This window comes from Chroicocephalus ridibundus, chromosome 18, assembly GCF_963924245.1.
Source record: "Chroicocephalus ridibundus chromosome 18, bChrRid1.1, whole genome shotgun sequence".
Taxonomy (NCBI): domain Eukaryota; kingdom Metazoa; phylum Chordata; class Aves; order Charadriiformes; family Laridae; genus Chroicocephalus; species Chroicocephalus ridibundus.
The window spans coordinates 6999992-7025909 of NC_086301.1; the positions used below are offsets into that span (position 1 = coordinate 6999992).

At 44.2% G+C, this 25918-nt stretch overlaps 1 protein-coding gene across 5 annotated transcripts in view; it reads right to left on the reverse strand.

Annotated features, from left to right (window-relative positions):
- Positions 1-2863: 2863 nt before the first annotated feature.
- The window catches only part of FLI1 (Fli-1 proto-oncogene, ETS transcription factor), an 89302-nt gene continuing 66247 nt past the window's right edge, over positions 2864-25918 (reverse strand). For all 5 annotated transcript variants that reach the window (XM_063355096.1, XM_063355095.1, XM_063355094.1 and 2 more), the window contains 4 exons: positions 22633-22701; positions 7773-7835; positions 6429-6476; positions 2864-5436 (listed from right to left, as the gene is read on the reverse strand). In XM_063355096.1, the coding sequence (XP_063211166.1) occupies positions 4907-5436; positions 6429-6476; positions 7773-7835; positions 22633-22701 (710 nt within the window). In that variant the 3' untranslated portion in view covers positions 2864-4906. The remainder of the gene's footprint in view (positions 5437-6428; positions 6477-7772; positions 7836-22632; positions 22702-25918) is intronic.

Genomic DNA, 25918 nt, shown 5'->3' on the forward strand with positions numbered 1-25918 from the left:
AGCAGCTGGGTTCACCAGTGCTTTTATGACAAAGCTTCAGGCTTAGCCATTTACTGTCCTTGTGAGCAGTAAGAAAGCACGTGAAATATTACCGGATAAATCCAGCTTCACACCAAATATTGGCACCAACAGAAGTTATGGCAAATTTCCCGTGTAGTTAACGTCTCATTAGGAGTGGAATACGCTTGTTGGGCGGTAGTATGAGAAATACTTCCTTCTCTTTTCTAACGGGAAGGTCTTAGCATGGGGAAATCCCTCTCTCTTGTGATAGTATTAGATGCACGTTAGAAATCTGCAGTTGTTTGGAAATTCATCCCCGGGGTTGAAAGACAATTCTTTGGTATATAAAAGCAGTGAGCCATTCGTGTGTGCAGAGGGTGGATTCTGGCGTATGAGGATTTCAGATAGGAGTAATCTCAGATGCTTGACACGAGAAGGATTTGGCATCTCCTAATGGCGCATCTAAGCTGGGAGCTCCATCCTCTCGACTCTAAGCAGTGATTCAGTGGGGATAAAAAGCTTTCTTCAAAATATAGTTGAAATCAGGTTCTAAATGTGATGTCTGTAATTAAGCAGTAGGAATACCTTCCCGTTCTCCCTTTCTCTGATACGCGGACGCTGAGGCGGGTACATCTCAAATAGAAACAAGCTGTCCCAGAGAGCCCAGCTAAAGGAGCTGGAGCTCAGAGACTGTAACGATTCTACTTAATATACAATCTATTTATAGAAGGTGAAATGTAAAGCTAATTCTAGTTTGGCATATTTAAGCTGGGTCCCATTGTGTTTGAACTTGGGTAGTAGAACAGAAGTACTGGGTGAATACTAGATCACTAGAAATTAACAGCTAATTTACCACTGATTTCAACGGGAGCTGGGTTTCCTGGGGAGGTTTGAATTCTGAACTTCGATGCAGAGAAGATTTTCTGCTATCCCTGTTGACTGACAGCTCACAACCATGGGATCCCAACCAGCTGTTTGGTAAACTTTCTGATTTAAGCCTGAAATACTTGAATTCCATCTGCCTTGATCTCCTGGGAAAAGCAAAAAGGAGCATTAGTACTGTCAAATTCCTTGTTTATGTTCTCTTAGTGCGTCCCAGAAAGTTGGGTTGGGAGGGAAGATCCCCCTGTTATCATCCCTAGAGTTTCCAGCATGGCAAAGTCAGGCTGATATCGGGGGTGGACAAATGGGCTACGGCGATCTTTATGTTATTACTTGTTCTTTACCTGAGGACTGTAAATTATTAAGATCTTATGAAAATGCTAACAGGTGCCTGGGAAGTGCCCGCCAGTCTGAGGCTGTCTGGCACGCTGGGGTGAGATCTCTTTACTCCAACATCTCTTTATTCCACAGGAATGCAGCCTGCAGCGGGCGGCAAATTCTACCTAAAGCTAAATATTAGCAAACACTAGCAAAGATTACTATCAGTCAGTACGCTGAGGAGAAGGATGAAAGGAGACGTAAAGGATCTGAGCTGTGGATGCTGCTGATCACCTCCCATCTCAGTCTGGGCTCCTTTGAGATGTTGCAAGTTGGACACATGCTTCTTAAATCATTGGTTGTTTTACAAAAGCCTTTTTTTCACCAAGGATCCTGCTGGCCAAATTTTGCTATCAAAGACATCTTTGCACTCTGATAACCTTCAGATTCTGCCTTTATAATATAGTTGAAATCAGGTTCTAAACTCGATGTCTGTAATTAAGCAGTAGGAATACCTTCTTGTTCTCCCTTTCTCTGACACGCAGACACTGAGGCAGGTACATCTCATTGCATGTTTTTGTGCAGTCTCAGTCTTCCGATTTTCCTATTACTGGCAACCGGGCAGGCGCGCTGTATTAAAAGAAAATACCTGATATGTCTATTGACGATGCATAGCCAGAATGAATCTGGGATTGCACTGAAGTGAAAAACAATAGAGGTAAGCAAAAAACCACGCACTCTTACGACTAAACTGAGCAGCTGTGCTTGAATAGACAAAGGGAACACAGTAACATGGTGGTTGCACACGCTAACATGGTCCTTTTTCAAGAGCCTGGGCTCGCTACTCGAGCTGATGAAAGCTATTGTACTAGAAACTGAGCAACAAAAGGTTGTGTGTGGAGGAAGGAAATGGTGTACTTGTGCAGTTATGTGTTTCTAAAGGTTTATCAAATCGGCAGAAAGATCAAGCTATCTCTCAGGACCACCGTGTGTCTGCAAAAATACAGGAAGTGCCTTTGCCTGACCTTTATACACAATCAGAAGATTCCTTGGCAGTGCTTGTTTTTGCAGCCTCTTACTCCATCTCAGGAATGCTTTGGAGCACTGGCTTTCCCTGGGGTTTGGGGATAGGTGAGAAACATGAGCAGCAGGCAGGCTGGTAATACACACAGCATTGCACATATACACTCTGTCAATGACTTCTCGAGCACCCTGAGGAGCAAACAGACGGAGATGTCTATTAGGTCGGTTATGGCTCTCGCAGGGAGGCTGCGTGTCCCGGCACTCGGCACGGTGCTGTGACCCCATGGCTGGGGCACCGGGCGAGGCTCTGCCCCCAGCTCTGCCACCGTCCTCGTGCGAGACACTTCACCTCCTCCAGCTTTGGCTACTCTACCGCTTTCTCTCTCTCTCTCTCTCTCCAGGGACAAAAGATGGAGCTGAGGTTTCTGATTTAGACATTAATTGGGTCTGATAAACACTGGCTCCAAATTTTCTAGAATGAGAAGTCCATAATGTTTTATAGTGAGAAGGATTAAGATTGCCACTACTTTGCCACTAGCTGCTTTGTTTTCCTTTTTAGCTACATAGAATTTAGAGGCAGAGTTCGTGCTTTATCTGCAGGTATGAGAAGGGAGGGAGAGAGTGGGACGATATGATGCCGTAGAGAAGAAAACCACCATTTATTTTGTCACATTTGTCATACAACAGTTTCATTGTAACACTTAATACATTTCTTAAAAAACACCAAGATTACTTGCAAAATTATATATATTTTAATATCCAAAAAGTACATTGCATATATATAGTAGCAAAAGCCCCCTTTCCACGGGTAATTTCTTCATACTTAAATTTTGCGATTATTGCAGTAATGTTACTTATACACATCCCGAAAGCACTAAGACCTAAACTGATTAGCTTGATCTTATTTTTCCATTTCGTTAAATAATGGCATCAGTGCTTCTGTTTAAAGTTATGAGCAGACTATAATGTTCTGGTTTCGGGCTCTCATCCTGCAATCGGATGCACATGGACCAAATCTTGCACCCACACAGAGTCCCAGAGGTTATGTCTAGACTAGATATTTGTGATCCTGTTAATTGGTTGCCAGTTAATACAAGTTAGCTAATAGGTTGTACATGGAAGTCTCAGCCCCGCTATAGACATCTGTTCTAAGACACAAATGCTTGTGGTTTACCCTTCTGTTTATGGCACCAAACCGCCATTTGTGGATCATCAAATTAACATGTGCAAAATTAGAGATGGCTGAGCGTTTTTGAAGGTTTAAAATTTCAATGAAAACCCCTAGCGAAAGTTTTTGAAAAGATGTTATGAGAAGTATTCGATAATTTTCTCTATGAAGTGGTTAAGATCTTTCCAAAGTTCAAGGTTTTGGTGAAAAATAATCACAAAATATTCAAATAGTTGCTTTAAAATGCTGGTGCATGTTTTCAATCAGCTTCAATGCAAACATGTTAGCTAAGTGGAGTTAATTTGCAGACAACTATGACAAGGCTAATACAAGAAAAAACTCTACTCTAGACAAACCCAGGGAAAGCTGGAGGATTTCTGGCTACTTTGGGGGTCAATTATGGATCCAATTGCAGGACCAAGGCTGTCTCCAACAGATACATTACTCATGTCTTATTTTTTAATTTTTTTAGCAAAAAGTACAAAGCTACAGCCCAAATGTACAGATTGAAAAGATGTACAAATTACATTAAAAAAACAAAAACAAAAACAAAACCAACCCACAAACAACTGAGCTGATAGTAAAAAACAAACCTGCATTTGTGACCGAGGTCAACTCGTTTTATTTAATCTTTCTTTTAAAACTGTGAGATATAGGGAAAAATAACTCTGCATAATTTATACAGTAATTTGCCTTCTGATTTGTTGACCACTTTGGATGACGGTCTGACAAACGCACAGCGTTCGCGAATCGGTAGCATTTAGCGATCCCTAAAACTCTGGCAGAGCTCGAGGGCCTGCTGTCATTTATTTTACTTCACTTTTGCTTTCAAGGAATGTCTGTGCTTGACATTAGGTTACTTTTTGTTCTGGTTTCTGATGTTTCTGGAGATAATACACAGTCTAATGAAGTTGTACACTCTAGAAAAGTTCCTTCAATGCCCTTTACTTCTTAAAATATACATGTACATATATATATATGAATATATATATATTTAATTTCCAGTTGGGAGAAAATCCTCATCTGCCTTAAAGCTAAGATTCCAGTTGCGGTCCCCTGCAGCCCAACGTCCTCCACTTGATGGTCAAATTGCCTACCCTCTCCACAGCGAGAAAAAACCCCATGTAGTCATCTTTTCCTACGACCCACAGTTGGATCTATGTCTTGTCAAAAGCCTTTGGATCCTTAAAAATTTCTCTCAGCAAAAAGCTAATAATCGTTCCAGGTAATGGTGAACAATCTTCATCGTCAATTCCTATAGAGGACATAAGCGTTAAAACCCAAAGAAAATGCAGAGTACTGGCCCAAAGAAGCATCCATCTCTCAGTTCAAGACACAAGAGGCAAAGTTATGAAAGTAAAAGATTTGATCCAGGAATAACCAATATCCAGTTTTAATTCTTCCCCAGAAAGGCCACAATTATCCATTAAGGCTCCCCCCAAAAAACCATAAAAATCCCAGAAGTAAAGAAAAAGTCCAACCAGACTGATAAAGACCACTTGAAGATAAAAGCATCTAGTAATAGCTGCCCAAGTGTGGTGATACGTGGGCGTTGGGATGGCGAGGGACATTGGGGTTTGGATAAATGCTTCCTGCAGGGGAGGTCCAATAAGGTGAGGCTGCTCCAAAGAAACTGGACGATGTGACAGGCATAGAAGAGGGGTGCGGGGGTACAAAGTTCACCTTCTGCTGGTGGGCATGGTAAGACGGCATGTAGGAGAGATCTGATGGATACTTGTACATTGACGATTCAGTGGGATGAGGCTGAAGAGCCTGGGCAATACCATGAAAGTCAAATTTGTAGGCATACCTTTTGCCATGCACTTTGGTCATAATGTTCTTATCATAGTAGTATCGGAGGGCTCGGCTCAACTTGTCATAATTCATGTTGGGCTTGCTTTTGCGTTCTCCCCAGCGCCGTGCCACTTCATCAGGGTCCGTCATCTTGAATTCCCCATTGGTCCCTTCCCACGTGATACAGCTGGCATTGGAACTGTCCGACAGCAACTCCAGGAGGAACTGCCACAGTTGGATCTGCCCGCTCCCTGCGAGAAGCAAGCCAAAGAGGAAAGGAAATGACATTGTGTTTCCTGCTTAAAAGCAAAGACAAAGGCAGGAAACAGAAGGACTATCTCGATCTTTACTGGGAACTGCTCCTTCAAGCCTTAGAAAGTCTTGCGTAGGAATGGATAAACTGTTCCCAGCAAACAAGTTAGTCAATCCTTTGTTCTGTTCGTGAGTTTGAGGTCAGATTAGATTTCATAATGGTCGCCTTTGGCCTTAAAATCTTCGGGCTATTCATAAACAGGCTTTTTCCCGAGCATACTGTTCTGCAAAATTTTTCACTGAACAGTTAACACAGTATATTTCATCTCTTAATTGCTTACTGTTTACCATGGATATTGTTTTGGATACCTACAGTTTTCTTTCCAGTTGGTGATCTGAGTTTTGTAAGATTATTTCTTCCCCAGGCTAGATGACTCCTACTTTTATTCGGTGTGGTTATACTAATAGCAAAGAGCCTTATGAGGATGTTTCCTTACAAGCATTCAATGTATCCAAGTTTGTTTAGTTCAAGCAAGACTCGCTCCAGGTCTTATTCCCCAAAGTCGGGGGTTGTTTTCTGCAGACGACCCGCTGGGGACAGTTACTAAACTGTGACTTTTGGAGATATTTTGTGTCTTCCATTCCGCTAATCCATCAAAGACAGTGAAAAACTAACCTGGACTGCAAATCTGAGAGGGCAATATTGACGTCCCCTATAAAACTCTTCTTAGGGAATGCTGGTTTTGGGTAAGAACATTCAGGATGGTGATTTTGTCCTGACAAAGAGGATGTTGCACCACTTTCCTCACTTTTCTGAAAGGATTTTTGCAAAAGCACTTGTGAGACCACAGCTGCTAAGGTCAACGGCTCTCGCAGCTTGTCCCTGTGTTAGAGGACAACAGCTACTCATCCCGTACGGGCTGGAGCAGCAGGTCAGAAGGAAAGCAAACCCCTTTGATAATGATGGTCTGAAATGTAAAGATGAACTCACCTGGATTGGCCAGACGGCTACTAGTGGGCCCCAGGACTTGATAGGGATCTAAAAAAAAACACCAACAAAAGTTATTTTAAAAAATGCTTCATCAAAAAGAAACAACAGTTCATTTTTTTTATTCTAGAAACCAGTCCAAATTTTCACTTTCTTTCTTTACTTGTACTGCCTCTTCTCTTAGGGCCTGGAACAGACTCGATGTGTTCCTTATTTCTTTTTTAGCTAACAACCACCAATTATTTATGGAATCCGAAATGGCACAATGATTCATTGGTTTCAGACTTGCCTGCTTTCAGAGATCGTAATCTCTTTGGACATACCCTATACTTATGTGTCAACTAGAAAACATGAAAAGTGAAAAAAGAAGTGTGGGATAGTAGAGCAGTAACAAATCAGGAGCATATATACATTTCTCCTAATAAAAAGAGCGGGACAGCAGACGAGATTTTCAAATTCACTTGTTAGCAGTCCAGCCTGCTTCCCTCTGAGGTCAGTGAAATGTTCACCCAACTCTCCCTTCCTGAAGCAAGCAGCGCGTTAGACAAATGGGAGTAACAGGAGTTTTGTCACTGGCTCCAATGAGGCTGAGCGTTTCTTGAAAACCCCACAGTGCATTTATTAGGAATGAATTCCTTCCCTTTTTGTGGGGCCTCCTCAGCCCTAATCTCTACACTTCTCCTTTGCTTCTCTCTGGTTTTGGTGATTTGGATCTATAGCATTTGCTCGTGGATTGAATCAATGCCAAAAGAACCAAACCCCTGAAAAAAAAAAAAAGAAAGGGATAGAAAGCAGCTGTGCAAAGCAGAGAAGGTGGTATTTAGCTTTTCAAAGGCCCCTTGGGAAACTAGCAGGAAACACTACTGCTTGCTGCCCAACAGGGTTTGCTTTTCTTATTTGGTTTTCTTTGACGCAGGGGAAGCCCTGTTGATTCTGTTTGGAGATACTTCCACTGACCAGCGCCGCGGCAGAGGTGAAGAGGTAACGCGCAGACGCTGCCGCGCTGCAGCCCCAACAGGTCTGTGCCCCTCGCTGCCTGGCGACCTATAACACAGCACGTCGCGACGCTTCACGGGAGATGCAAGCGGTGCTGGGCACTGCACATGACTCAGCTGAAACAAGGATGTTTCTTTTGAATGGGGAAGGACAAGGCAGTAAAATAGAAACGGTTTGGAACAATTGCTGTCACTGCTTGGTCACAGTTGACTTATTATTCCGAGACTTCCCTGTAAGGCTCTGCCTGTTTGTCCTGTGCCCACAGTTGGTGCTGTTTGACACATTTGTTCACCCAGTCTAGGAGAAATTTAATTAATTAGCAAAAGCATCAGGGACAAAATCAGCAGTTACCTGGCTGGGGCCGTTGCTGTTCTGTTGTCTTATTCACATTTTGTGTCCCTGCAACAGGAGGGCCTGTAAAAACAGAGAAAGAACTTACATGTACTAGAACACAAGAGGAGGAAGGAACAGAGAACAAGACAAGTACAAAATACATTGAACATGAATAATAGCGTCTGGGATGGGAAAAGTTTTCTAACCCTAAGAGCTGATAGTTTTGAAGTGGCACTCTAAAATTAAAAGGTTTCACTAGACATTAAAAATTTCACTGTGACATGAAAATAGGCAGATAAGGCAAGAAAAAATATTATGCAGGTACTTCATTAATTTTATTTTATTGCAGCTTAACTTCCATTCTAGCTTACATCCACGTTTTGAACAGAAAATTGGATTTTTTAAAATGTATAAATTCTGACCTTCTTCCACGTTGGAACTTTTTTCAATATTTTTTGGAAATGGGACTTTCTTTTTTAAACCAGCCTTTTTATGCAAAAAAGTTTTGCTTCTATCAAATGAAACATTTTGTGGAAAATATCACGGCTATTTCTATAAATCACTTGAATGTTAGTATCTGTTCCTCCTCTTCATATCATTTCTCATAACAGAAAAACTGGAACTCAAAAGAACATTTAGAGTGCGCGTAGCTCGGAAGGCTGCAAAGCAAAGGGAGTATAACCTGACAGCCGGGTTCTGCCACGTTTATTTGCACCCGGTAGCGTCTTGTTGAGAGTCAAACATGCTGCTCAGGCACTGCGGCAGAGGGATACCCCAGCAGTGGAAGCGGGGGCGAGCGCGGCTGGGAATCAGCTGGTTACGTGAGCTAGAATACAGTCTTTAGGGACAGGGAACGGGTATTTTTAAGGAGATGTCACCCAGGGTATACTGTGAATTCAGAGACACTGTAAAACCAGTAAAAAACAAGAACAGTTGCGTGAGCAGGGCTCACACAGTAGGGGCCCTAGCTGCCCGCTAGACATTGCGTAGAATCTTACTTTCTGGAAAGTAGTCAGAACCTCATAGTCTGCCCAAGCTCTCTGTATCTGTCCCTAAATAACTACACCGGACTACGGGCAGGTGGTTAACATGGAGTCTATGTATGGAGGCCCTTTAATCAAATCCTGAAAGTATTAGAGGTTCCTGCTGTCATCTTCAATACATGATTCAATAATAAAAATATTGGTGTCAATTTCTATTTCTTTCAATGACAAAATTCTGGCTCTTATCTTACTGACTATCCCCAAATCTTCTGCCGTTCTGATGCTCATAACACAAGCCAGCCATGCCTGTCTTCTCCCACAGTCTCATTTTGATCTTCTGTTGCGGAATTTGTGATTCCCGTGGGGATAACTTACTTTTGGTGAGGCCAGAATTCATATTACTGCCCCATCCTGTTCTCCTGACTGCATCATAGGAAGGATCTAATGACAAAAGACAGCAGGCACAGAGGGGTTGAAATCAACTCTTCCCAGAAAAAACCTGCAAGAACCTAGCTTTGTACCTTGGTCCCAGCTGGCTTGGTGTTATGCGGATCTATTGCTTTTCCTCTCCTGTATCTCCTGCGCTCCCTTGGCTCTCTCACAAAGGCAACAGGATGTAAATACAGCCGTTTGGACTTGCTTTTTGGGCAATACTCGAGCCTGGTACTTTCTGGTCATGAAGTATAGTCATTGCACTCAATGGAGTTCAGAGCGCGACTCGTCCCACCCAAAAGGGGACCCCCCTTCTCTTACCCCAAGACAACAGAAGACCACGGGCAGAAAAGGAGGATGAGATGAACCCTTTTGTGATTTCACAGAAAATAAATGGCAACTTTAAAACCCAGGGAGGCCAAGGACTTGACACGCACAATAAGGAAGCTATTTTAAGGAGGGGGAAAAGGGGAAAAAGCATCCTCTCCAGCGCAATTCAAAACACAGCCCTGACCGTGCCGCTGGAAAGGAGCGAGCACAGCCTCGTGCCCCGTTGGGCTGCAGAGCGCAGCAGGGCTGCGCAGCTCCCTGCGGAAACATCCCAGGCACTTGCACATTCCTCCCGGCACTGGGAAAGCCGCTGCAGCTTTGAAATTACAGCCTTCTAGTTATTGGCATGAAAAGGAAAACAGAGAAGGGACGGGAGAGGGAAGGGGAGGGGAAGAGAGGGAGAGAGAGAGGAGGAGGGAAGAGAGGGGAATGGGGGAAAACAGAGCTCATGTAATCTGCCTGTTTTTATTTTTATTTTACTTATTTGTTTTTTCCCTTTTTACTAGAAACCACAAACCCCACTGCAAATAGATGAGACTGAAAAACAAACCGCTACGGTTTCAGCCTGGTACAAAGCGTGCGACGGGACATCTCTGGAAGAGGGAGGCGGCAGCGCCAGCCACGCTGTCCCCCAAAGGGAGCCCTGTCCCCGCTCCCATGGCCGGGCAAACAGCAGCAGGGCTGGAAACTGGCCCCCAGCCTGGCGCTGCCGGGGAGTTTTATCCCCAAGCTCGGTTCTCAGCAGCTGTCATTGTTTTAAATAATCTGACGGTTGCACGGGTGGCATTTTCCTCACTGGAAAACCGTCGTGCAAATGCTAACTTTGTCTGAGCGCAGCCGGAGCTGGGGCTGCCGCGCTATCAGTGAGTGAAATCAGGAGAGCAGAGATGAGGTCTGAAGGAACCACTGGCTTTTCCCATGTCCTCTTTGCAGCCAGTCTCTGACTTTCATTTCTCCCCTGGGATATCCTTCAGAAGGATTACAACTAGAGCTATTAGAGCAGCGTTTTGGGAAATATTTTGAAAAAAACATGAGTTCTGCATTAAGAGAGAAAGGCAAAACCTCAGAAATTTCCACCAATCGAGATGCTAATGTACGTTTTGGTTAACTCAATCAGGAACAGTTTTGCCATTGTGTAATTTCAATGGAAATGTTACTTACATGGTGATCCTGTTAAAAAGAAAGGTAGCAATTAATTCTCCAACCGAAGAATTCTTTTCAAATTGGGAAAAAAATGCCTTTCCAAAAAGTAGCAGAACTCATCGAAAATTTTCAGTTTTCTCTGATCCTTTTTGGGGCGGATAATTGACTGAAGTGAATCGACTGCTACAAGTGGGTTGGTTGATTCAGATGCATCAGCATGTTTTGAGTAAACAAATAGGCCATCATCTGGATAGATGATCATCACCCTCCTCCTCCAGATGGAGAAACTTTGTCACAGAGGAGGAGCCTGCTTTGCTCAGGTGCCGCAGAAAGGGTGTAAAATGCATCTCCTGGGGTTTTTTTTAACCAATAAGTGACACTATTCCCATCAGATGTGCTGAGCAGGCCAGTAATGCTGTGGCATCTTGGGCTTTACAGGATGAAGGCTTGGTTCTCCAGACAAGTTTGGCTAAGCCTGGCCAAAATTATAATTCAGAATGGGTTTCCTTGTAGCGTACGTTTTAGGTTGCAAAATGCCAGCTGGGAAGGATGGTGTGCATGTGACACAGCCCAGGTTTAATCCAGGTTTGGCGTACCTCGCATGAGTCCCTTTGCCTCAGTTTCCCCCATGGATTAAGGAGTACAGCGTGGGCATATAGAGGGGCAGCTGCACTTGTGTTGTTAGGATGAGACTTAGCTCCGAGTGTGACTTTGCGACGGTAAGAAGGGTTAAACGCGACAGCTACCCATACAGGCGTTGCTATTGAAACGTGTTCGCTCAGCTCGTGCAAGTTTCCAACTCTTTCTCTCCCTCTCAAAAAAAAAAAAAAAAAAAAAAATCCAAATCCACTAAGCTATTTTTGTTTTGTTTTCACAAAAATCCGTGCAACGTGAAAGAACAACACCAGCCCTCCCGGCTTCCAGGACCAGACTCTAAAGCTGAACGTGTTTAAAACAAAATGGAAAAGGCAGAGCCAGGGAACCTATCCAGAGACTCGAGTTTCTGCAAAAACAATATCGTTCCCAGGACCTGACGCCCAGTGGCTCGAAGAGATCCTACAGAACTGCGGCCAGACGGTTAGTTACAGAGAGAGCCTTATCTGTCATTAAACCCACTTGGATTTTACACCAAAACTTGCCGCGCTATGGAAATGCAATTAAAAGACTTCGACTGAGGTCATCTTCTGGTGTAAATGGGCAAATAGCTACAGTGAAGTTTGGGGCAAATTTATACCAGCTAAGGATCAGGTCCCCGAGTCTGTTTTAGACTTAAAAGGCCCAGTGGAACAACAGTCCTATGACAAATGTGTGTTCAATACAAAATGGAATTAAAGAGCAGAAAATAAATCATAGATGCTTTCAAGAAATGTCACTCTGCAGCTGTCTGGTTTATGTCCAGAAATTCCCCAGAATGAATGCGTACTCTATTATGAGTAAGGTAAAGGATATTAATAATGCTTTGCACTTTCACAGCACCTTTCAACTAAGGATCTCACAGCTTTGCAAACATTCACACTCACAGCGCGCCTGGGAAGAAGGTTAAATATAATTTTATTTATTTACATGCATAAATGCACTTTCCTCAGGCTTTAGCTGCCTATTCCAGATGAAGCGGCTTTCCCAGAAATCAGGCGGTGTGGAACAGACTGCGTAGCGTTGGTGTCTGGACACTTTCTAACCTTGGTCTATACTTTCTCACCGTGAATCTCCCTCGGCTCCTGCCTCACCGCCCTCTGTGCCATTTGGAAGTTCTCACCCTCTGCTGTGCAACTCCCATTTCAAAGTCTATCGAGTCCTCTGGAATTAGATGTAAATCCGAAATAACACAGTAGTGAAACAGCCTGCTAGGCCATGCGGAAGGCTGAGAAAAGGCTTAGAACATGGCAACATTAGCAAGATCAAGACTGGGCATTAGGGAGGTTGTCCTGTAAAGCTCAAGAGATGAGCTAAATTATCCAAATCTCTGCAGTTTCATCTTTTCAGGCTGTCTGGTGCAACAAAGGACTTGATGTGGGGAAGAAACTGAGGATTGTGTCCCAGGGATGCCCTGGTTGAGCCTGTGGGCCATGGCGGAAGAGAACGGTCGCAGGCTGTGCTGTGTAAGCGTAGGAGGGATGGCATTGCTGCTGGGAAGATAAGGCAGGCTCCACCGAACCACCAGCCCACCTTTACAGACAGTCCCCCCATCCCACAGCTTGAGTGCTTCTTCGCTCCCGTTTCCCATACCTCTGGATCATGTTTAGTCTAAACAGACTAATAGGCTCAAATATTGCTGGGGGCAGATGGACAGACGCGCACAGACTCAATTTCCCTTGGAAACCGGGCTTAAACTCCCCAAGCAGATTTCCACATCAGAGCAAAGACCATCCCAGATGCCCAGCAGTCCTTTCAGCTTGAATGCAGGCCAGTGAACAAGCCATTAGGGAATCTGTGTTTAAGATATGATGTATTAGAGAGCAAACCCTTTCTGATAAGCTTTAAAAAGTTCTTTAAAATAAAAATAAAAAAAAATAAATGGTGGTGTATAAATCTGAGAGCTTGGGACGGAGGGGAGAAGCGAAGGGGGGGATTTCAACTGAACAATAGTCTCACAGTCCCTGTGCTTCCTGAGCTGCTGGGTAAGTGCTGACAGCCCCTTCATCCTGCTCGCTCCCTAGGAGCTTTTTCAGCCACACCAGATTCAGGCACTATTTTTTTGCTACCAGCCTTGATAAAGCTTTGCAGGAGAATAATGGGCACTGGGCTGGTAATATCCTCATTTTTCAGGCCTTTTTGTTCTACGATGGATACGGTGGGGCTGGGTCATTTATGGACCGAATGCTTTATAGGCACTATAGGGGAATCTTATTCGAAATGCCGTCTATGCTGGTATAGAGCCCTTAATTGCAAGCAAGGCTGGGAAGGAATAGCATGGCGTATTTATCGTATTCACGGCATCCGCGGCAGCAGCGGCAGCTCTTTTCCAGACAGGCACCGTCTGCTTTATGAACTGCTGGGGCTCACCGTCACGGTGCAGAGTGACTGGTCTGAGCATTAGCTCCCTCTGTCAGACCCCTGGGCAGTGTCACGCCTGGGTTCACTCTTGTAGAAGGTGTCCGGGGAAACACACGTGCAGCAAACTCGTGGGGGCATCCAGATTCCCCAGCGTGGGAGGTGCTAAGCAATAGGAAGAGCCCACCGATCTCTGCCTGATGAAGCTGATTACCTCTGAGATTAGGTACCTAATGAAGCTGATTACCTCTGAGATTTCCACCCAGCCAAAGGATGGAAACTGGCTTGTCCGAAGCCATGGGGACAGAGCCAGGAAGAAAATAAAGGTAAGTTTCCCAAGTCTCAGTGAATTTTCTGCCTTCATTTCCCTTTGAAATGCACTAGCAGCCTCTGACCAAGTCTGCCTTGTTGACTCAGATGAATAATAATAAGCATCTCGGGGTGCTTTACAAAGCCAAGTTGAATGACCTCAGTCCACATGACAGAAAACCCCCCAAACCTGAAACAGAGAAGGAACTGCTCCTGAATACCCTGTCTTATTTGGTTAGGGAGAACAGGCGCTATTATTTCCAGACAAGACTTGGCCTTACAGATTTCAGTGAAGCAAAGCTGGGGAAGGAGAAGGCTGCAAATTCGAAGCAGGCTATGGGATCCATAGGCTTCTCCATGCAGAACGCAGTCTGGTTTTTGCAGTGAGTCCTTCTGCTTTGGTAGGAAGAAAAGATCCTGGCTTGGTGGCTGGAATTTAAATTAGCTTCTCTAAATGGGGAAAGCAGAACCAGGTGTCCCAGGGGATCTAGACTTGTGATTAATCTAAGTGGTCACTTGGGGTCTATTTTGTGGCAACTACTTTACAGGGAGAGAGAGAAAGGAGGGCACAGGACCTCACCGCTTTTCCTCCCAGAGTGAGGTTGTGTGTGGTGGCACTATTCTGGTATCTTGGAAAAGTCCCAACGTAGGCGCATGGGAACAAAAAACACTACTGCTGCAAACCAAACATGTAAGCAAGGTCTGCCAAGCTGCCGAGCGTCCAGCCCTCACACTCCAGTCATTTCACCTCCTGGAGATCGCATTGAAGAGGTGGGGTTGTGTTTAAAGCCAGTTGGAGAGAAGAAACCCAGACTGTGGGTTTCTGGAGGGTCAAGGAAGCCAAAAACACCTCCAACTCCTCCTAGAAACATTAGATGCATTGTTTTAAATGATGGCAGCAAACATAAAGGTTGTAGAGTCTGTGAGGTTCTTCCCAGGCCCGCTCTGGCTCCAAGTATATGTGCTAAATGCTCAGTACATACGGTGCAAAACCTTACAATGGCAGCTGCAAGAGATTTGCTTAGATGCAGTTTTTCTTAGCCCAAAGCTGTGAAGGCTCTGGATGCTGTCATTTGTCTGCAGGAGGTTTGCCAGTGTGTGGCAGAGATGGCGGAACAGGACTAGAAAGCAGAGCAGAGAATGAGGAGTCCTCTGGCCTTTTCAAACAGCTACAAGAGGTGGCTTGTGCAAGTCAGCAATTAGCTTCCCATAACATTTAGCCCTATGGCACACACCCAGGTGCAAGTTACACTTGTGTCGTAACCGTGTACACTGAGGCCTCGAAATCTCACCCACAGCATCATTTGCTTTGCAATGAATTACTTTTCAATTTACTATTTCTGCTAATTAAAACAATTACTTAGCACATATGCCATATGTCATGCTGTATGTCATTCACAGCCAGTATTACTATGACTGCTCTCATGATCACGTAAGACTTTCCAGTGCCTTCCAGCACCAAACTCATTCGTTTGTGTTTCGAGACCACAATGTCCCGCTCCTAGTGCTAAAGAATCACCAGTACAGGGATCATATGTGGAATTAAGTAATTCTAAGTCTCTCCATTAAGAGGAAGCAACTAGCTGAGCGCAGAATAATTTCAAAGTAACTTCTATTCTACATTACCAGAGTATTTGATTATTTCACGATTAAAAAAAAATATTATCAAACATCTCTACCTTGCCATTAACCTGTTTTACAGATAAGAAACTGATATGGAGACCAAAGTCCAGGTTTGGAAGAACACTGAGTTTTGACCTGAAGTCAACTCAAACCAAGTGAGAAGGGACTGATGGCTGGATTCACATAAGAAATCTGTTACAGAGCATGGACATGAAGAACAGGTTTAACTTGGGGAATCTCTGAAAGTAGCTGAGAGCCCAGGTATGCATTGCTATCCTTCTGGAAATACAGACCAGAGCCGCCAAACCTTTCTGATTTAACTCCTACTCTAGATCCAGTGTTGGATTAAAGTATCGTGGCTGAAGCCCATTTATTTCCAGCATCAACCAGGATCTGGAGCTTAAAATAGTGCACGCACAGAACTAGGATTCAGGATTTTCAAAGGGGACTCATTCAGCTTGCGCAGACAGGGGCAAGGACCTTCTGAAGCAGTTCATTCCAGCTTGAGATCTGTGATCCCTCTCCCTAATTCGACTCAGCCTGGCAGGGTGACATGAAGGAGCTCCTAGACGCCGCGGCTCTAGAGCCTGGAGCTCTGCTCCCCCACTCAGAGGAGGGCTCTGGCCTCCAAAATTTGGAGTCACTCCCTGTTTGCTTTGAGCCATAGGCGACAGCCCCCAGTTGTGCCAGTGTGGCTAGAAAAACATCCCAGAGGCGTGCAGCGGTGGAACTTCCTGATTCACGTCTGAGTTACCCTGTGCAACGCTTACAAAGACACATTATGAAGAAAAGGAGGAAGTAATGAGAATTTTTTTGTTGTTGTTGCTTTTTTTTAATATCAGCAGCAGAAGTCCCAATGCACAGCGCATGAAGACTGAAGTATGTGTCCTAAGAATCCCGCCCAGAGCCAGCTTTGAAAAGCAGCGACTTTCCAGTCAACCTACACGTTACTGAGCTGCGCCAGGCTGCAGACACGGACAGCCGCATGCAGACAGGCGTGTTACTGAGCAAAACCACACACACACACAACTGCATATTCTGAAAAGTGCATTTCTGAGCACCCTCCGCACACGTATGTGCACACTCATCCAAAACACACATACCAGCGTGCACGAGTACGCAAACAGCACGGCCCATCGTTTACCCCGAGCACCCAGGGGGGCAAAACCAAACACTTACTGTGCTTGCAGTTTGCACTTATTGAAAAATGCACAAATGCAGAAGTAAAGAAAAAGAAACGCGTATTCCCAGCGAAAAAAGCTAGACGCAGCAATACACACGCAAGAGAAAAGGGAAGGGAAGGCACACATGCGCAGACATTGCAGCTCGCATTTTTACAGCATTTGCCCATTTAACTCATTATCAGGAAACAAATTTACTCGCATCTTAGGAAACAGCCAAAGCGCTTCCAAGAGCTTTTCACGGGAGGGACTGCACCCCAGCAAACGTGTAAACCCCCCCCCCCATCTGCAATAACATTGCTTGCAGTGCACCCTAGGCAAAAAAATAATAGCTCTTTTGCTGGGAGAAAAGGAAGGATAATGGTTACTTAGAAAGTGCTCCAGACAAGCTGTCAGGTTGAATTCAGAGAACTGGAGTCTACTCTGGGACAGCGCTGGCTCGGGGTGATCCCTTGTGAGTTGGGTTTCCTGCCTGCTACAGCTTAAAGACAACGATTCTTTGTTTCCAGTTTTTCTGGTGAAAAAACACACGCCTGCCTCCGAAGAGGGTCAGGGAGAAAGCAGACAAAACACTAACTCTGGAATTTCAAAGGAAAACAATTAAAAAAAAAAGAAAGAAAAAAGAAAAATCCAAGAGCGCTAGCTACTGTCTCTCCTGAAATCATAAATCCCTGGTTTGGCCACACAGTTGCAATAAGAGAAGCACCAAAAAAGCCTCTCCTTTTTCTGCTACGGAGCTAAAAATGGGATATTTCATCACCAGGCACACAAATATCATCGACAAATGTTTTCGCATGTACAGACAATTAAGAGGGCATAAAGCTGCAACTGCTTTTTCTCTGCCATGAGTAAGACTGGAGGGTTTATAACTTTTGCTGTGAACAAGGGGCCTTACTGAAACACTCGAAAGAAGAGTTGACTGAAACCGGTCAATATTCTTCACATGACAACCTTTTAGACCTGAAAAATGGCCTTTTCAAGAGAAGATTTTCATGCAGGAATTTGAGAGCTATTTTCCTGTGGGAACCGTGCTTATGCACTCACGCTGCCTGTGGTCTCTTTGCCCCCCTCTCTCCACTCCCCAAAAACTTTTGAACCTGTCACCCAAAATTGTCACCGAATTTGACAAGATGAGTTTTAACGAGTTTCTACCTATCTAAAGGAAACTGCTGGGGAAAGAGGAGAGAGACTGTGGCCCTGACGGCGAGAAAAGCAGCTGCACAGGCTCATGATTTTCTGAGGTACCAGGGAATCTACGTGAGAGAACTCTTACTGATGCTCCAGCATCAGGACACCCTTCCTCAGGGGCTCACAATGAACACGGGCACAAACCCATGGGAAATCATGCTGTGTGAGTTTCAGAGCTCACCGATGTGTTTATCTTCTTAAATTTGCCACCAAGGGAACGAAACATACAAGCAAACACACCTTACACCCAAACATCCTTATTGTTCACACAAAAACTTTTATAATGCCAACATAAACGCATAGTGGCCACAGTCTAAATCATTAGAATTAGTCTCCTGCATCCATATTCATGTATTTACATACAAATTTCTTCCCTTTTTGAAAACGCAGGTAGCACATCAGTTTTTCCTGTGTTCTGCTTGAATTTAGGTTGGATTTATGAGACTTTGGGCTAGCGCAGGTTTACCACTATTCTAAGCTACCCGTATTGCCTTAGGCTGAGCCTGACGTATGCAGAGGTCAGTGCTGGAGGATAAAGACCCCTGCTGAATCCAGCCTTTTAATCCAGATCATACCTAACCTGTAATCTGGAGGCAAACAGCCACGCAAAATTGCTCCACTAAATTCTCACACGTGATGAGTCTGTGTAGCTCTTATCCACCAAACCTCACTTCATCCTGCTCTGGCACCTCGCTGCACGAATACCCACCTCTCTGCGTATCAGCACATATTGTAAAGCACCGCGTACACACCACCAGACACTCCCACGTGCCTGTTCAGACACGTGTAGTTTTACACATCAGCACATCATGATTCTGCTTCTTTGGAAACTGCCACCACTGTCCTGCTAAGAGATCCACACCTGGGTTCAAATCCTGCACAGCATTTAGGCTTCTCTGTTAAACACGTGAGTTACGCAGACCCCAACATACTTAAAAGTAAGCACGGACTTTTAAAATGTGTTGGATTGAAGCCAGAATGCTCACAACCATACGGGACGCAGCCCTTTGGCCTCCTAAATGTTGTTGTATGTGAATATACTTTCCATTTCCCTATGGAAACCTACTTAAATGACACCATTCTGATGGCGAACAATTTTAAATCTCCACGGACTTGGGCAGATAATGTGGTTTCAGATTCTTCTCCATGTCTCTGGTCCCTACAGTAGGTCAGTCCCTGCTCCAAACAGTCACGGAAAATGAAGCAGACCTTCTCTCCGGTGGAGCGCTGGGAGTGGGACACAAATCTTTCCATTCAGCAATGAGAGCAACCTCGTTTCATTTTCCAGAAAATTGCTCTCTAGCCAAAAAATACTGGTGATTTTCATTAGAGCAATTTATTTCTCAAAGGCAGCTGAAGACAATTTGTACCAATGACGCTAAATACCATACTTTTGAGTGTTTATGAGGCTGAGAAGCAAAGAAGCTCAGGAAACAAGAGTCTTTTGAACACGACAAGGTTTCTACCTATCTGATCGGAGAACAAAACGCATAGGCTTGGTGCACCAGCTGTAGAAGTTTACAGTATGTGTTTCTGCTGTGAAAGCAGTTTGACTCTCCCAAAGCAATGCCGCAGGTTCTTCTGTACGCAGAGCTGGCATTGCGGAGGAGAAGTGAGAGGGCAGAAAATAGAAGGGGAAAAGGGAGTAAAGCCTGCAGCTGCAACCAGCCAAGGCGGCTCTGTCTCCAGAGCCACGGCACGGAATCTAGTCCTGTGACAGCAGCGCTGCCCTTGCCAGCCTGGGCCCCGGGTCAAGCGGCGCCCTATGCTCCCGGGTGACACCGAGCATCCCTGCTGTGTCCGTAACAAGTCTGGGAGAGAGCAGAGCCGTACGCTGCATCTGAAACATCTGCATCCGTCTGTGTTGCAGCTGTACCTTTTTTTGCCCTGTAGGTTCTTCTTTACGCTACGTGGATGGAATATGTTGTATAAACATAGTGTAAGTGTATGCAAAAAGCATGCATTTCTCACTGGAGTCTGCACAAGCGGGTTATTTGCATTAGCTATGTGATCTTAGAGAACGGGCAAGAAAAATTACAGGGATATTGAAGAAAATAGTATTTTTTTCCTGTCTCTGACATGTATTGTACTATTCCATCACCTTCTCCTGCTTTCGAATCCTCAAGGGAAGGTGGTTGAAAAATTTGTTTGTCTGTTTTTATTCACAGGCATAGAGAGAAGAAATATTTACATAATTCAGGATGCAGTAACATAAAGAAAAATGTTTCATCTTGTGATGAAACGAGTTGAGCAGACCAGAAAATACTTATTAAAAAATCATTATTTTTAACCTGAAATTCTTTTTCCAAAAGAATACCATCATCTGGAAGTGGAACCATTAAAAAGCCTTAAAAGGAAGCAAGGCAAATCTTGTTGCCAAACAGACTAGCCCGAGGCTGAGGAATTCCAAGCCCAGTTTTATGTCCATCAGGAGTTTCTTCTGTGATATCGGACAAGACACTTCACTCTGCTCCCCCAATTCCTTATCTGTCAGCCTGTCATGTTCACCTGCCTCTTACCCTGTCATCTTATCTCACAAATAGGAGTCGGAGCAGGAATCAGTTACTGTAGCTTGAAGTGGGTCGGTTTATCCTCAAACGGTATTCAGACATCAAATGAATGCGGAGGAAATGTATATGTTGTAGGAAGGAATGGGAGAGGAATAGATGGGATTTCAGCATTTCTATGCTAGTTCTTAATTTTTATTTGACTGTCCCGTGGGTGTTTTTAGTCCTTTATTGACACATGATGAAAGTACCATGTAAAGTTAAAAACGCCTAGCTGACAGAAATCAAATGCAAACTTCTGTCAGCTGCACTAAAGAAACACACTTGAGGGCAGTAAAAATGGAGAGGGAGGAACATTTTTTTTCCCTCAAATTTCTTTCTGCCTGAGTGACTCTAGGCCCAGCTTGCAAAGATAAAGGGCATAAACAATTCAGAGGAGTGCAATTTTACACAGAGCATTTCTCTTTAATAAAAAAATCGCAGCTTTCTTCCCTTTATTTTTAGCAACCACCTGGCCTGAGACAGAAAAAGCAGAGTCTTGGATGTGCGTGTGTGTTTATGGGGGAAATTGTGGAGGAACACGTGCATGTGTGTCTGCTTTATTCAAAGAGAAGCAAGCCTAGCTTTCATAAATTTTAAATAGCATCATGATAGAGTAATAGTATAAATTTTAGCGTCAAAGTAGTAAATCACAGAAAAGCCTGAGTGGCTTTGTCTCTGTAACGTACCGTGTTTTATCAACTAATGCCTGGCTCGTAAAGAGAGGACGGCATGCCAGGGAACAGACAGCTCAAGTGGATAGTTATATGCCGGACAGCAGAAGCTGCTGGAAAAACCAGCACTGATACTGTGTCCAGGGTCCAAGAGAGATGTCAGAGACGAAATGCAGCATGGTGCAATGAGAAAGGAGTGCTGGCTCTAAGAGCAGCGCTGGTCAAAGAAGCAGCCAGACACACCACGCAGGTCCTTGTTAAATGTGTGATCTCAGTTTGCTGTAGCCTTTCAGTGAAATGTTTTGGGTTTTTTTTTTCTCTCTCTCTCCAGCTGCTTAAATAAAAGACTTTCTGCCTTTCCCCACTATTCTTTGAAATGCAAACTTGAAGCCACATTCTCCTGAAAAGCATAGAGATGTTTACATATGAGGTGAGGAAACTGTCTGGGCACGAGAGCAGACTGCTTCTGGGTGAGTTATCTCATACGGCAGACGTGAGATTTCACACTTTTCCCTGAAGCTTTTCAAATGGAGGAGCTGAAAACAGTTCAGTGAATGAAACCAATGTTCCTGCAGATACACCAAGGGAAAGGAAGACCAAACTCACAGCTTCTAGTCCTACGTGGTAAATTATAGAGCACAGGACCAGATTTTTGGTCTTCAACATCCTGTTTGGCCTTTAGCAATTCAACTGTCTGACTGTGACTTACTGTCAGGGATGTGCATCATACCCATCACACCAACTCTCATAATTTTATCATGACTAAGAATCCAGTTTTTCATTAAAACTTAGAAAAGGGAATAGGACTGTAGCTGCAGAAGAAAATCTGAAAAACCTGACTGAAGGATATGCAAACAACTCAAAAGCCTGAAGGAGCCCCAAGTGTGTTATTAACTTTTAAACTTCAAGGTATCTAAGCTCTATCTACATAATCAGAATTTCTAATAGATTAAAAATCTGGGGTTATTTGAAAAAGAAAATGAAAATGTTGCAAAATGAAAGTGTCAAAAAGATACACTTGATCTTCCTTGCTGGTTGAAACTAGCTGACAGATTCATGAATGGTTTTGGAAGACCTGAGTGGCCTTTATTCAGTAATGGAATTTATTGTGAGAAAATTTTATCCTTTCAACTATGAACTCACTCTGAGAGAAACGGTGTCTCAGTCCTTGCTATATATCTGAGATTTCAAACCGTTTCCCATAAAGAACAGAAAATGTGCCATCAGTTCACCAACTCAGTAATATACAAGTGTGAAAATGACAGATATACATTTTCTGCCACAATGTCGGCTGGACTAGCGGAGATGTGATTTTCAGCATGGACGGGGCTGCAAATTGTGAATTGTTCTATTTTAACCCTGCTGTGTGTGCATAGCGGATCAGAACATTTTCACACCGAGGATATTATATAAAAGGACTAGTTTTAACCCAATCAAAAACATCGTGAGAGCACGGGAAGACAGGACAAAAGACTGACCTTCTTTGGTGGCGAGACGTGAGGAAGCTTCTGTGTGGGATGGAGTATTGTAGACCAGCAGTGAGCTACCTATAACGAAAAGAAAAGGAGTTATTGCAGCTTGAATACGCTCTGCCAGTGGGGAACAATGCAGGCAGGTAGAAAATGCTATCGCTAGGATCTAAAAACCAAATTTTTCAGACAATTAGGCATATTTCCTATGATGGATATGAAAATCTTTTAAAAGCTTGGTAGCTGTAGGTCACACGAGCTACTTTCTCCACTGGCAAACCAAAATACAGACATTTGCCCCCTTCACTGAGCACCTCGCTGTCCTCCATTGAAAAATGATATAAAGGGGTGAGATTGTGTAGTACATTTGTACAGGTACAATATCTATCACAGCAGAGCCTCTAGAAATTACTACGGCACAGATTGTATTACAGGATAAGGAAGAAGCTTTTCTCTGTCTAGCTGCAATAGAGAAATTTCCTGTTTGAGGAACATACAGTAGAAGGGACATGAATTGCACTGTCAGGATCTGAACATTTTTAGAGTGTCACATGCTTGGTTTTGGGCCAACAGCTGCAAAAATCTCACTGATATTCCAGCATCTCCCATGCTTTGTGGAAATTGAAAGTAGCTTTCTGGGTTCAGAGTGGCCTTTCCATCCAGCCCCACTCGAAACAAAACTCCAGAGGAGCACAAAAAAGAAACCACTGGAAGGGTCTTTGCTTTGCACAGTCTATGGTGGAATTGTTCCATTCTAAGCATTTTAATTTGGTTCTCCTGCAAACTCTTTCTGGAAATGGAGGAAGAGGCCCTGTGAGCTCTTGGAAGCCAGCATGTAATACACATTTCATGGTTGTCTAGTTATATGTGTTTACCCTACATAATCTTTGAGGCTCACCTTTCCTACAGCTCTCTGAAAAGTTTCTACTGCATCAGGCGCTGACGTTCCTAACAAGGCAGAGGCCCCTTCTTTGTAGAGCCTGATGACGTGAACGGGAGCAGGGCACCAACCTTGCCATGGGTGGGTGCGGATGAGACGTGCTTTAACAGACACTGTCCGCCATTCATCTCTACACAGCCCTCTAGTCAGTGAGATTCTGTCCCATTTAAGGTACTTGGTCCGAAGCAAACAGTATAGATTTCTGTATACGCTATGCTGCCCCTGAGCATCCCCAGATTCTTTGGCAGGGCTAATAATACCTCTTTTGCAGGTACTCTAATACTAACTGATGAGGATCTTGTGACTAAGCCTTGCAGTCTCCACATTCCTCTAATCCACATGATCCCAAATAACACCGACCTCACTTGCCCCTCCGTAGTACTCACAGCATGTCTCGTTTTCCTGTGAGAGCTGAGGATCAGGCAGTTCGGTCCCAGAAGTAACAGCCATTGCAGGTGCTGCATCTTATTGGCCCTGTGTTCCTATGGATTTCTTTTCTTCCCCAAATGCAAACAAAGCCAAAAAGCCGTGCACAAGCCAGCATGTACACAGAGGTAGAAGGTGTTGGAAAACAAAGCCTACTCCCAGGGAGTGAAGGATGGATGCTACCAGATGCTGCAAGACAGGGTATGTTTCAAAAGACCGGGATGGATAACATGGTAAACTCGGAGGTAAAGAGTTCAAAAGGATCCCAAGGGTCCCTTGACTGTGAAAGTTGCAGATAGCAAAGTAATTGGCTTAAATATTTTGAGAGATTGGCTGGTCTTTTGCCGCTGCGGGAGGAATTGCAACAGCTTTGTCCACCTAACTCATGTTTTCACCAGATGGTTTCTGGCTTTCTTGAATATCGTGGGGAAACTCCTGTCCACCACTCTCTCCTTGTCAGGTTATTTGAAGTAGATCCTGAACGCAACGCCCAGCCCAGCTTGCCCCCGCCAGACGGGGAAGTGCCGGGGAATTCAGAAACACAGTTTTCTATGACTAAATAGGCTGCAAATGCCTGGTTGTGCTGACTGGCCGAGGAGGTGGGGGTGGGGTGATGAATAGCACTGAACAAGCCTGTATGATCAACCTATAGCTACTTTACACTAAAAAATGCAGTCCAAGCCACTGGAAAGGGGCGGCTCCTCCCCCAGTTTAATTGCTAAAAGTTCTCACCTTTGCCCGACAGTCTGAGGTTTCTGGTGGGAACGCCACAGAAAAAGGAAATGTGTTTCCTATTAAGGATTTTCAATGAAGGAGGAAAGAGAGAAAGCCGGAGACACAGATCAGGACAGAGAGAAGCAGACAGACAGACAGAGGCCAGGCTGCTCCCACCCTTACTCGTCTTGGGCAAAAACTTTGGCTGCGACGAATTTCTGTGTTGTTCTTATTCCCCCTACCCCTCACTGGGTCAGTGACACTTAGATTAAATCGGCTCTTTCTGGAAACACTGGTATTATTATAAAGAGCAGGGCTATTCTCTTGCAATTACTATAAAACATGTTATCTTATGGGTCCCTCCACCTTTTCCTTTCTCTTTTATTTCCCTTGCATTAATTAAAGAGGAAGATGGGACTGAAAAACAGAGCAGGAGAGGTTTTTCCCATTAAAAGCCTTCCTTTTCACAAGGCAGCTCATCCCTCTGAGATGCAGGAACCTCTTGGTTTCACAATCTTGAAGTCTATTTAACCTGGAAGCCTTTTTTATCCTTACCTATGGAACGCCTTGTGGCCTTCCCTCTACATCTCCTGGTAGAGTCAGGGTTCTGCTGCATTTAGCAGTATAGTTTGGTTTGGCACTAATATATGGCTTGAAACCACAAAGCAGTTTTCTGCTTCTGCTTCTCACCACAATCTATTCTTTCCCCTTCAGGCTCTTTTCGTTTGTACACATCACACACAACCGACCCCCGTAAGTAGAAAGGAAAAGGACGGAGGTGACAGTTCAGGCTTCTTTTGATGTTCATCCCAAACCTAGCATGAAAACATTCAAATCTCCCTTCCCACTGCCCACTGGCTGACTGGGGAAGATTCGCCAGGCAGTGTGTTTGAAAAAAGATACCGGCACAGCAGTCAGTCAGTCTGGAGTCCAAAGGTGCAGGGGGATGAACAGAAGGAAAAGGTCAAGGCATGAATTCACAATTTCAGAAGGGAAACCGAAAGTAACAGTTAAAGAAAGGTAATTGTTTCAGGGGGACAACAGTAAGTTCCCTGGAAAAACTACTGGAGACTCCAAAAGATAGAGTGTGCTGCAGAAAACTGGGTTCTGCAAGTCTGAAATCCCCTAAAGATCAGAGACGTCTAAATTCCCGACTGCTTCAATAGGTTACGGAAACAGGAAACAACTGCCCGATCCTGATCCAGAGCTACGTTT